Below are 13,700 nucleotides of genomic sequence, written 5' to 3'. Positions count from 1 at the left end.
GGAATACACCCAGCTTTTCCTGTTCTCTCACAACTATCCGTTGGGCCAGAAGTGGCGCACACCTACAGAATAGAAGACAATAGAATTAACATAATTCCCCCCAAAAAATGCACCATTATAAAGCGCTTTAAAAATATATAGACCTATAATAAAATAAAGCGCTATAAAAATGCCATCCATTATTAGAATAACAATAATAGCCATAACGGTTCAATATTCCTAGTCCTCACCTATATAAAAATATAGGCTTAGCAAAATAACAAATACATTAGGAATTATAAGGGCTATATACGTACTGTATATGGCAGCTATAGGCTACATCTCACCTGCGCTTCAGTATCCCAAGGGGCAGGGGATCGGCTGGGCTGATGGTACAGTGGTCGATCAGCTTGGTTTTCCAAAGGGCCACCAAGTTGATAGTAGGATACTTTGAGCCACTCATCTCTTTGGTAGCCTTCCTGAACGGTGTTAGAAACTCAACAAGCATCTCAAGTGTGTACTTGGATATACGACTCATGCGGTGCATCTCTGCTCGTTCGACCAAAATGGACTGGATGTCTTCAAATTGACGAAGCACAGACTCGAGCATCTCCAGTTTCGTATTCCACCTTGTTTCACATTCTTGCTTTAAAGACTGCTTGAGTCGGAGTTGCAATCCAGAGTGTTTAAAGAAAGTTACAAGACTTTTGCATTGCTCGACACAGGCCCTTGCTTACTGCAGATCTTCCTCCTCATCATCATCATCGGACTTCTTGAATGTGTGCTTGAGCACAGTATTCAACACGTGTGACACACAGCTGTTGTGTGTCCACTGGGCGAGGGCTGCCTGGATATTTGCTCCTTGATCACTGACCCACACCATGCTCTGGATCTCTTCTGGGGTAAGACCAAAATCAGTCAGTTGCTTTAGCAATTCTGCCTTTATGTTCACAGCTGTCTTCTTTTCTCCGACTGGGAAAGCGCATGTACATATCACCTTACTATGAAACTCCCAGTTGTCATCTATGTAGTGCAGCACGATACAGGTATAGCTGACCTTCCTAAAATCGTCTGTCCACATGTCGGTGGATGCCCCACATGCCAGTCCATTGGCTATGGCTATCTTAATCCCTGGAACTCCTTCCAGGGAGCAGGGTCTGCTCTTTTACTTTCATATTGCTGCTGTGTGTGGCGAGATACGGTCACACCGGAGGGCAGAAGATCTTTCGCCTCAACGCTACCGTGCTGTGCTCCTACGTCCACTAATGTCTGTGCCAACTCCTGGAATGCAGTCGACTCAAACAATATAAATGGCCTTAAATCCTTAACACAGACTTTTGTGCATTTTTCTTTGACAAGTTCCTTCGCCCTTTTCGGAGTTGGACCTGCAACGTATGACGTAATTTGCTTTTGGCTTTGAGAAGGAGGTTTGCAACTCTTGGTGTGTTTTAGCAGATGTGATGTACCTGTCTTCACCGAGTGGAATTTTAACAGTCCGCCACACGTAATGCACTTAACAGCCCCTACTTTGGTCTCTTCTTTATCGACGATTTGCAGGAAGTTTGCCCACGCAGGAGAGTTGCCTGTAGCTTTAACCGCCTTGAATTCGTTTGTTTTTAGCTTTGTTTTAATGTCGCTCAAACTCACAGCCTCGGGATCCATGATTTTGTAGTAGTGTTTTTAAATCAGCCTGGCTTGGCTTGGCGTGCAGCAACATTGTACCGTACACATGCGCAATGCGTTGCTTTTGCTAATCTGATCCTAAACCAGGTATACGTCATCACACACAGTTTACACAGCGATTCATGTCGTCGGCTCGCTACAGCACTAACTGATCCTAGGTCAGCCTGAAGCGCATTGCTTTTTTTCTCCGCCAGTCCGCCTCCCCCAATCAGCAGGCTTGAGTGAAGTGAATGCAGCTGGCTGCAGGAGCGCACGCACGCACACTAGGGTGACCAGATCCAAACTGTTCATTTGAGGGACAGAAATGATGCGTCGATTCGGAGAATCAAAGCTACTTCGGGTAGACGGTCACAAGGGGGCGCGCGCGCGGAGGGGGACGGGACACAGGGTCCTTCCCCCCCTTACCCAGGGTACTTAGGGAAGCTAGCTGGTGGGTTCAGTCTTGTTGCATAGCACTGCTACTGCTACCACGCTGCTGCATCTACGACGCTACTACAACGCTGTTCTCTGCTCCTTCTAATACCGTGCTAGCTGCCGATGAGGTTGGTTAAAGTGTTAGTGTTAGCGTTTGTGTTACTCACCATGTTCAGCTTGTCCGCCGCGGCATCAGATGAGGAGGGAGAAGTCTTTGATGAGGCAGAGGGAGAAGAGACGATCCCGGACACCGGTGTTCCAGCGGTTCAGACGGGGGCGGTGGTGCCCCCCACCCCCCGCAGGAGTTCCAGGCTGAACCCGCAGATGAAAATAGCCGACTGGCCAGTGAACAGGATACTGGAGGTGCTGTATGCTAATGGGCTGTCTGCCCCCGCCGGGCTCGACCACGAAGCCTTGTTCCAGTTCCTGGTAGAAGTCGATCGAGCAGCTCAGGGCGAGCCACAGCCTCAGGCATCCGGAACTCCCAAGATCAAACCCCGAGGAAAAAGGTCGGGGAAGGCCAACAACACCGGCCCAGCTAAAAAGAAAAAACCCGCAGAGGGTAACCCTTCCAACGGAGGAGAGCCCGACTACTCCGGAGGAGCTCCCGGAGAAGCCCCCGCTCAACCCGGCGGCACCCCCGCAGGCACCGCGGATCCCACGGTCCTGTTAGCGCTGACGGATATCAAGAACGCTCTGTACGGGATGAGCCAGCGCCTAGCCACGCTCGAGGCAGGAGCCGAGGCGGGCCCATCTACTGGGGGCGTGGGAGCCACCGGGCAGCAGCCCTCTGACATGAACAACTTACCGCGGAAGAACTTGGGAACGGCCGTTCCCGCTCCAGCCTCAGGATCCGCCTTCCTGTCCCCAACCGCCGCTATCCCCGACGCGTTGCGCAGCCAGATCCTATCAGGTAAAGTGCTGTTTTTCTCTTGTGCTTGCTGTTTTAGCAGGGGTAGCCACTTCTAAATCTGCGCTGCTTGCCTCGACAGGTCAGGACGTGAATCTGGTGAAGATTCTGCTCTGCGCGGCAGAGTCCTCAGCGGATCGCTTTGTGGATTGTGGGGATTTTTCTGTCATCCTTAAAGATAGCGACCCCAGGCTCTCTAGAATCTTGACCCTAGCGGAGTTCGTAGTAGCGTTCGGTGTCTACAGGGACACCCTGTGCGAAATATACCCAGAGCGCAGGGCTGAGCTCGATGCTTATATGTCCATTATTGCCGATATGGCGTACACATACGGGGGAGGGCTGTTTTATGAATATCATAAAAGTTCTCATCCAAATCTGCAATGCATATTCAGCGTTTCAATCAGCGGATCGACTGGTCTGTCCAGGATCTAAGCTTGATAAGTCGCCACTTCTCGGCCCATCCCCCTTTGTCCTGCTCGCTGTGCAGCTCGTTCAGCCACAGAACCGAGCTGTGCCCCAAAGCTCTAGCCCACGAGGCGCCGATCAAGCCCACCCCACCCGGCCAGCAGCAGCCGAGGGGATACGGGCCTCAGGCTCCAGCCTTTACGAGACAGGTGCCATATGATCCCAATCGCAAAATTCCCATATGCATTCAATTCAATGAAAATGTATGTACCTTTCCACATTGTAAATATATGCATATTTGCAGTTGGTGCGCGGACAACCATCCCCGGTCCGTCTGTCCCAGGAGGACACGCCCAACGCCCAAGAGTGGGAAAAAATAAAAGAGGATCACCCATCAACTCCCGTGGATGTCCCGGCTCTTACTGCTGCTCTTTCTGAACACCCAAATAGATGCTGGGTTAAATATTTGATTTCGGGACTAATGCGGTTTTTTTTAGCAGGGCTATGCTGGCTACCAAAAACATCCCATATGTGTCCAAACCTTAAGTCTGCGCTGTCGGAGCCCGAAGTAGTAGACGAGCTCCTAGGGAAGGAAGTTAAGAAAGGTCACTTAATCGGTCCGTTTGCTAGATCTCCTTTTAGCTTGTTCAGAGTCAGCCCGATAGGGGTAGCGACTAGGAAATATTCGGGGAAAAAGCGCCTCATTTTTGATTTGTCCGCGCCCCATGGCAGCCCTATTCCTAGCATAAATAGCTTGATTCCGTTAGCGCCGTTCTCTCTTTTCTACGCATCCATAGATAACGCTATTCAAATGATCAAAAGCGCGGGGCCGGGGGCTTGGCTGGCAAAAGCGGACATAGTGGATGCATTTAAAGTGATGCCTCTCCACCCCTCGCAGTGGCACCTGTTCGGCATTCGCTGGCGCTCTAAATTCTATTTTGCGGTTAAACTGACCTTCGGGTGCCGCAGCAGCCCGAGGATTTTTGACACACTGTCAGAAGCTTTGTGCTGGGTCCTGTACAACGCGTACAAACTTCCTTTCGTTTTGCACCTGTTAGACGATTTTCTCACTATTGATTACGCGTCTGCGCCTCCAGCAAGGTGCATTTCTATTGTGCGTCATGTTTTTAATTCCCTAGGCGTGCCACTATCCGAGGAAAAAACAGTAGGGCCGTCGACTCGCATCGAATTTTTGGGCATTATGCTCGATAGCGTGCGCATGCAAGCGGCTCTGCCAACAGAAAAGTTGGTGCGCATTAAGGGACTGGTAAAGTCTTTTCTAGACAAAACAGAAGTATCAAAAAGGGAGTTACTGTCCCTTTTGGGCCATTTGAATTTCGCTATGCGCATCATCCCCCAGGGCCGCTCCTTTGTTTCCCGGCTTATCGACCTGTCATCATCAAAAAAGGACATTAGAGCCATGATAGAGTTAGACGAGGGAAGCCGCTCTGATCTTAAATTCTGGGCGCTTTTCTTAGAGCACTGGAACGGTATTTCGTTTTTCTACAATTCAGAGTTAGATTCAGCTGAGTCCATGCAATTCTTCACGGACGCAGCATTGTCCGTGGGGTTCGGAGGCTACTGTAATGGGGAATGGTTTGCCAGCGCGTGGCCAAATGAAATGAATGACTTACCCGCTGTATGTAAATCTACTGCTTTGTATGAGATTTATCCGATCGTAGCGGCAGCATCTCTTTGGGGAGGCAAGTGGGCTCGAAAAAAGATTTGCGTCCTGTGCGATAATGAAGCAACAGTACAGGTTATTAACAAGGGCCGCTCATCGATTGCAATGATTAATAAATTTGTAAGACGTCTTACCTGGCTATGCCTCCAGGGTAATTTCATCATACAGGCAGCCTTTATTCCGGGGAAAGAAAACAGCATAGCTGACGCACTGTCCCGCTTTAAATTCCAGGAGTTCCGCACGCTGTGCCCAGGAGCGGCGGAGCTCGGCTGGCAAGTCCCAGCTTTCTCGGAGCTGTTGCTGGATTAGGCCAGGAAAGGCCTCTGGCCTACCTCATGGATGCTGCCGCGAAATACATGAGGAAAGGGCTGGCGCCCAGAACAATTAAATCATATGATTCTGCATGGTGGTTTTTTCGTTCTTTTTGTGCCCGTTTCGCTTGTCCCCCTCTTCCACTTAATATTCCCCTGATTTGCGCGTTCATAGTACACTCGTTTGAGTATAGGAAACTACAGCCCCTTTCAATCAAAGCGCTCATTTCGGGCGTTCAATTCCACCTTCGATGCCTAGAACCTACTGTCCCAAGCATTTTAAGTAACCCGGCCATCCAGCTTCTACTCAACGGTCTCAAAAAAGAGCAAGCCCAAGGCAATGACCGCCGATTACCCATTACTATCACGGTGTTGCATGAATTGGTGGGAAAGTTAAGGGGAGGCATGTATGCTCACTATGATAATCTCTTGTTAGAAGCAGTGCTCCTCATGGCTTTTTACGCTTTTCTCAGGTGCGGGGAATACACAGCTAACTCGCTGGCTTTCGATCCAACTAAGGATCTCTGTTTTTCTGATTTATCTATGCAGTCCACGCATTACACTATTCTGCTTAAACAATCAAAAACTGATAAATTTAGTGAAGGCACCCCCGTTGTGGTAGCAAGAACTAATACTTTGTTTTGTCCTTTCACCTCCATGCTCCGTTACCTGGCGGCCCGTCCGATGTCCTCGCCCAATGAGCCCCTGTTTCGCACGGACGGCGGTCGCCCAATGACACGCGCCTGGTTCGGCATCAAACTGAGGGAGCTCTGCCGAGGCTGCGGCCTCTCGCCGTCACTCTACACACCGCATTCCCTAAGGATTGGAGCGGCTACTACGGCAGCACTGTTGGTGCCCTCGTCAACCCTTAAATCGCTGGGAAGATGGTCATCAGCGGCCTACGTGCGATACATCAGGTTCTGCAAACCAGAAATCCTGCACGCTCAAAGACTGATGAGCAATCATGGGGCCCAGCTGGAGTGATCAGACGGCAATCGAGCGGACTCTTTCTGACCAGCTGCGCGGCCGCGGCGTCATCAATAGGGTGTGGGCATGTTTAGATCAGGCCACTGTTTACTGATAGGTTGTTCGTTTTGATAAATTCATTGCTGTGCGCTTTAATTTTTTCAATCATGCAAAGCTAGGTGGTTGCTGGGGTGTTTAGTTAGGTAGGGTATTTCAAGCTGTCTGGTGCTGACTTTCTATGAATTAAAGGTTTCATCGCTGATTCTGGTTCTGCTGTCGGTATATTTCAGTGTTGCTGCTCCAGCTGTCTCTAGGCTGTTTTAGTATGGCTTCCAGTTAGATTTAAATTTCGCTATAGTCAGCAGAACCGCCTTCCTCACCGATGGTTCGGTCTGCCAGCTGCTAATATTCTTACTTATTATTTTGCTTAGCAGGATTAATATTCTTACTTATTTTGCTTTAACAGGATTAATAGCGTTCTGGCAAGCCGTTTATTCTTTTACTTATTTTGCTTAGTAGTATTTACAGCAAGCCATGCAGGCGGCTACACTCTTACTTATTTGCTTAGCAGTATTTATAGCCATTTAGGACAGGCAGTTCTAGTTGCCCCGCAGTAATGATAATTTAATTGCTAGAGTCACAGCAGAGCTACCTTCCTCGCAGTTGGATAGCGCTGGCATGGGATTCTGAGCTTTTGGCGTGTTTTGGGGGTTTCGTAGTTTTGGGGGTCTCGGGCCAGGGCTCGCTGTAATAAGATTATGCCCTCGATACTCATGCCAACATGGGGATCGTGGGTCAGCGAGTTATGGCCCGAGGCAGAACCCATGCCAATCAATGCTTCACTTAGGATATAGAGTCTATGCTGTCTTATAGTAGAGCTTAAGGTAGGCTGCTAATATGGTGCGCTTATATAGGCTTTAGATATTATGCTGTCTCTATAGTAGGGTGCTCAATATGCCATGCTGTGTGATGCTTGCCTTTGCCTTCATTCTTGTTAATAAAGTATACTTAAACCCAAGTGATCGTCTCCTGAAATGATGCGTCGATTCGGAGAATCAAAGCTACTTCGGGTAGACGGTCACAAGGGGGCGCGCGCGCGGAGGGGGACGGGACACAGGGTCCTTCCCCCCCCTTACCCAGGGTACTTAGGGAAGCTAGCTGGTGGGTTCAGTCTTGTTGCATAGCACTGCCCCGCCACCACCCCAGCTCCACCGTCAGGTTCTGTTTCAGATCCCCCGTGGGGGGTCTCGGGCCAGGGCTCGCTGTAATAAGATTATGCCCTCGATACTCATGCCAACATGGGGATCGTGGGTCAGCGAGTTATGGCCCGAGGCAGAACCCATGCCAATCAATGCTTCACTTAGGATATAGAGTCTATGCTGTCTTATAGTAGAGCTTAAGGTAGGCTGCTAATATGGTGCGCTTATATAGGCTTTAGATATTATGCTGTCTCTATAGTAGGGTGCTCAATATGCCATGCTGTGTGATGCTTGCCTTTGCCTTCATTCTTGTTAATAAAGTATACTTAAACCCAAGTGATCGTCTCCTGAAATGATGCGTCGATTCGGAGAATCAAAGCTACTTCGGGTAGACGGTCACAAGGGGGCGCGCGCGCGGAGGGGGACGGGACACAGGGTCCTTCCCCCCCCTTACCCAGGGTACTTAGGGAAGCTAGCTGGTGGGTTCAGTCTTGTTGCATAGCACTGCCCCGCCACCACCCCAGCTCCACCGTCAGGTTCTGTTTCAGATCCCCCGTGGGGGGTCTCGGGCCAGGGCTCGCTGTAATAAGATTATGCCCTCGATACTCATGCCAACATGGGGATCGTGGGTCAGCGAGTTATGGCCCGAGGCAGAACCCATGCCAATCAATGCTTCACTTAGGATATAGAGTCTATGCTGTCTTATAGTAGAGCTTAAGGTAGGCTGCTAATATGGTGCGCTTATATAGGCTTTAGATATTATGCTGTCTCTATAGTAGGGTGCTCAATATGCCATGCTGTGTGATGCTTGCCTTTGCCTTCATTCTTGTTAATAAAGTATACTTAAACCCAAGTGATCGTCTCCTGAAGTACCGCTTGTGTGGGACAATGTGGGACGGGCGGGCGATGGGGTTATATACAGTAGCAACTTATTACTCAACATTCCTTGATGTCATAGGCTATAGTCGACTATAGCTATAGGCCTAATAGCCTACTGCCTATAATTTTTTGTATTAACCTGCTATAGCCTGAGGATATTTCTATTGTTATTTTAACAGGTTTAAAACATATCTTGTAGGAAAAATGCAACAATTACATTGTTTAATTTTTTAAACTAGCGTGTAGGCCTAAATGTGTTCTAACTTGATTCTATAGTACACTACTCCACATATTTCGCTTTAGTTTAGATCAACGATGCTGCAGCGGCTCCTTTGAAGTTTGTCTCTCAACAAAATAAATGTGTCCAGATTTATTGGAGCCTGACAGTCACAATGTGGGACAGTGTCTCACTTTGGGGGACGCCTGAAAAGTCAGGGAAATGTGGGACTGTCCCACGCAAAGGGGGACAGCTGGTCACCCTAACGCACACACACAGCCGCCGCACACAAAAAACACACAGTGATTGATAGAATACTTTATTAACAGTTTGCAAAATTGCAACAAATAAATAAAAAAATAAAAAATAAAATACAAAAAACAGTACAATCATTACGGGTCCTCTCGGGTCCACTCGGGTAATACACATGATGATTTACAGTCCCGGTTCCGAGGTGTTCCGAGGTGTTCCGAGGTGTTCCGAGGGAAATGTGGCCGTTTCCGACCCGGGTCCGATTGATTATGATAAAACACTGACCGAACCCGTTACGGGTCTCTCGGGTCCTCGGGTAATTTCGGGGTTGGGGCCCCCGTGAAGACCTCTAATAGGTAGCATGTAGCCTACTATGCTACGTGTCTGTATAGGCATGATTAGGGCATTAACCACTTGTGATTTTATGCAAGTCGACTTGACTCAGTAAACTCGACTTTATCGTTTATAAATTGTTTCAGGGGGTCCCCAGATGATTAACTTAATGTGAAACATTGTTTTCTCACTGAACTGTAAACAGACCAACATAAAGTTTAATTGTATAGAGGGTATCTGCACATTTCTAAAGTGACAATTTAAGGACTTTTTAATACCTCTAAAATGAAAAATTAAACATTGTCCAAATTGTCAAATATTAGAGGCAGAAATTGTGAAAATACCAGATCTACATGCTCACAACGCCAAACACACACACACACACACACACACACACACACACACACACACACACACACACACACACACACACACACACACACACACACACACGCTGGTGTGTCCCCGAGAGTATTGCCATGTCTGCTTATTATAAGCATTTCTGTAACGGTTTCTTGTAAACATGGTGTAGTTGCGGGGTGCCTTTTATTTTTTATTTTTAATGTTGTTTAAACCAGTGGCAAGCATCGTCATGTCAAGGATCCCCAAATTAATTAATGTTTGTCAGCTGACCCTCCCATCTGACAAACATCTTGTGGCCAGGGACCGCCATACAAGATTTGTGTTGCTAAAATATTTACTTTTTTGTGTGTGTGGAAAACACAAGCTACACGTTCACAACACTGCGTTGTGAGCTTGTATTGGCTTTTTTCAAATAGCCTATAGCAAGGGTCTTCAACTGGGGGTCCGGGACCCCTAGGGGTCCTCAGAGTTACTACAGGGGGTGCTCCAAATCTTTGTGTGATAGAAACTTGTTTCTTCTTTTTCATATTAACTGCTTGAACCCTAGTGTCCATATTCTGAGAACTTAAGCCAAAAATAGCCGATCTACAAGCTCACAACACCTCACAGAGCGAGGCGTTTTGAGCTTGTAGATCGACTATTTTTTGGGTAGGGGAAAAAAGAGCAGACTAAGTACAGAGCGAAAGAGTGAAGTTGTATTGACGGTTCAATGCTTACAGTAAATATCTGAGTTTAGTCGAATTTTGAAGTGTTTCCATAAAAAGATTTGTGCGCAAAAGCCTTAATGCATATTAAACGGCTTTATGGAAACGCCACTTATGAAGAGCTTGTGGGGGTCCCTGCTGAAAACGTTGAAGACCCCTGGCCCATAGGCTATAGACAGGCTCATGTTGTGGGGGTCCCTGCTGAAAACGTTGAAGACCCCTGGCCCATAGGCTATAGACAGGCTCATGTTGTGGGGGTCCCTGCTGAAAACGTTGAAGACCCCTGGCCCATAGGCTATAGACAGGCTCATGTTGTGGGGGTCCCTGCTGAAAACGTTGAAGACCCCTGGCCCATAGGCTATAGACAGGCTCATGTTGTGGGGGTCCCTGCTGAAAACGTTGAAGACCCCTGGCCCATAGGCTATAGACAGGCTCATGTTGTGGGGGTCCCTGCTGAAAACGTTGAAGACCCCTGGCCCATAGGCTATAGACAGGCTCATGTTGCCTATATTCGCTTCTTTTGGCCCAGTTGTTGTTATAGACCTGGACACTTATTACTCTTGCAAAATCTGGCAACACTGGTCCCCGATCCCCACCCTCCACTGCTTGTTGCATGGCCGCTTTGCGCCTTCAGATCTCACTGAGGCCTTTTATCCCATTTAGGCCTGAACACATTATGACGCAATATTTTATGCTTTAAATATAAAAAAATAGCAGATATACAAGCTCACAGCGCGGCACCGAGTGCCGCGCTGCGAGCTTGTAGATCTGCTATTTTTGAAAAATCGTGAAAATTTGAATTTTGACGCAATTCTATAAGTGTCTTTTGAATCCTTCTAAGATTTTTGGAAAAAACCTATGTTTCTATGTCAGCAATCTGGCCAGCCATCGTCAAAGAAAAGGTCCTTTTCACTTAACTGCAGCTCAGTTAGTCTGTTCTTGAGAGACTACTATGTCAGTGGTGCTCAAACCTTTTCATGAGAAGGACCCCCAAAATGATATTTATTTGGCCACGGACCCCCATTTCAAAATATCTAGTTCCAGGGACCACCCAGAAGCAAAATTTGAGTTACAAACGTTCGCTTTGAAAATACATAATATTCAAAGATTTGCACACATTTTCACGACTTTTTCAAAAATAGCAGATCAACAAGCTCGCAGCGCGGCACTCGGTGCCGCGCTGTGAGCTTGTATATCTGCTATTTTTCACTGGTTAAAGCATTCAATAATTCTAGGCCCTAAATGGGTTAAACTCCATTGCTTTATTTCCACAGCGTTCCGCTAGTTTTACTCACTGTGGTGGCGTGGAGAACGCCATGTTTTAAGCTCACCGCAGAATAAAACAAATAAAATTAGACAAAAATAGGGTTTGGGTTTGACTTGTTTACAAAGTTATCAAGGCCCAGACACCTCATTAAGGTCCTTTGCAGACGGACAATGTTTTTGGTTGTGTTTTATTCTTTTTCCTTCAGCTTGCCTCCGCTCCGCTCCAGTCCACTTCACTGTCACTTTGTTTGGACTGTTTAAATGACTGTTTAAATTAAAAAGAAAAAAGAAAAATCAGCTCTAGGACCCCTCCTGAGGGTGGAGGGAGGGGGGGGGGGGGCTGCCTGCATGTGTTTGTGGTGCGAGAGAGAGAGAGAGAGAGACAGAGAGAGAGAGAGAGAGAGAGAGAGAGAGAGAGAGAGAGAGAGAGAGAGAGAGAGAGAGCCTGCCTGCCTGCGAGCGAGCGAGAGACCGTGATTAAGATGTGGAAAAGTGCTCGGCTAAACAGAAATCATCAGGCTCACATCCTTAACCAGAGAGAGTAAACAAACACCCCAAGTACTGAGGTCTGCGACCACAGGGAGCTGGGGACGTGAGAGTGTGTGTGTGTGTGTGTGTGTGTGTGTGTGTGTGTGTGTGTGTGTGTGTGTGTGTGTGTGTGTGTGTGTGTGTGTGTGGGAATGCATGCATGTGTTTGTGCAGAGCGCTGAGGCCATGGGAAGCGGCACGCTGCACGCCAGAGACGTCTATATCAAACCGGGGTGAAATAATAAGACTGATTAAATATAATAATAGACTGATTAAAGCAGCAGTTTACAGCTCTATTAGGAAGCAGGGGGGGGGGGGGGGGGGTTGCCTCATGGAATACCAGAAAAGTCGCCCCAGACTCGTTTCCCAACGGGTCTGTTGCCTTAAGCTAGATGCAGATTAGACTAAAATCAAATCTGTGCTTCTAGGGGTCCCTGGAACAAAAAAGTTTGGAATAGGGGTCCATCCGTGGAACAGAATATTTTGAGATGGGGGTCCATGGCCAAAAACACATTTTGGGGGTCCTTAACCACTGATAGGCACATTCTACAAATGTCTTCTAAATCATAACAATTTTCTGAAAAAAAAACTTATGTTGCCATCAGTGTTTCTCAAACTTTGTCATGTGAAGGACCCCCAGAATGATATGTATTTGGCTACGGACCCCCATCACAAAATATTTTGTTCCAGGGACCCCCAGAAGCAAATATTTGATTTTAGTCTATTCTGCATCTAGCTTAAGGCCACAGACCCGTTGGGAAACGAGTTTGGGGGCGACTTTGAAAGAGGGCGACTTATCTGGCTACCGCCTCATGCACCAGGCTATACCCCGTCCCCCCCTCCCCCCATCCCCCCCTGTCAGGGGCGTCACACCAAACTCTGGGCCCTGGGTACAAGGATTCACTGCGGGCCCCCCATGAATGTTAACTATTGAAAAATAGCAGATATACAAGCTCGCAGCGTGGCACCGAGTGCCGCGCTGCGAACTTGTAGATCTGCTATTTTTGAGCAGATATACAGGGCCTCCCCCGGCCCTGAAAATTCCCAAACTTCCCACAAAGCTCTTTGCTGCTTATTTACTCTGGTGGAGCCGAAGTGGCTGAGGGGACGTTTTTACTCTGGTGGAGCCGAAGTGGCTGAGGGGACGTTTTTACTCTGGTGGAGCCGAAGTGGCTGAGGGGACGTTTTTACTCTGGTGGAGCCGAAGTGGCTGAGGGGACGTTTTTACCACCAGCGACCACCGGGTGGTGGCCCATCAGTTCGACGCTCTGTCTTTGTGCTCTCAGCGTTCTCACACCACTGAGACGATTAAACTAAAATATTTATTAGTTTTCATTGATAAAGACATTCATGGGTTCTAAAGTATTGACTTGTGTGTTTATTGGCCTGTGTGTGTGTGTGTGTGTGTGTGTGTGTGTGTGTGTGTGTGTGTGTGTGTGTGTGTGTGTGTGTGTGTGTGTGTGTGTGTTTACAGGCATGCGCACCAACATCGTGGTTTCGGGGAAAGCCGTCAGCGACCCTGGTAGCACCACCGTATTCCCCCATCTGCATAAAGGTATGTGCACGACTGCACGCACACGCATGAACGCACGCACACACACACACAC

General features: G+C 48.0%; 1 protein-coding gene across 1 annotated transcript in view; it reads left to right on the top strand.

The window, feature by feature from the left end:
- Positions 1-13,700, top strand: part of edar (ectodysplasin A receptor) — a gene marked incomplete at both ends in the record, with an annotated part of 92,596 nt that overhangs the window by 56,896 nt on the left and 22,000 nt on the right. The window contains one exon of the mRNA XM_080753499.1: positions 13,568-13,648. Within this exon, the coding sequence (XP_080609625.1) occupies positions 13,568-13,648 (81 nt within the window). The remainder of the gene's footprint in view (positions 1-13,567; positions 13,649-13,700) is intronic.

The sequence above is a fragment of the Nannobrachium achirus genome (genome assembly GCF_963921795.1).
Source record: "Nannobrachium achirus genome assembly, chromosome: 22".
NCBI classification, from domain to species: Eukaryota; Metazoa; Chordata; class Actinopteri; order Myctophiformes; family Myctophidae; genus Nannobrachium; species Nannobrachium achirus.
This window is presented reverse-complemented; position numbering and strand designations above follow the sequence as displayed.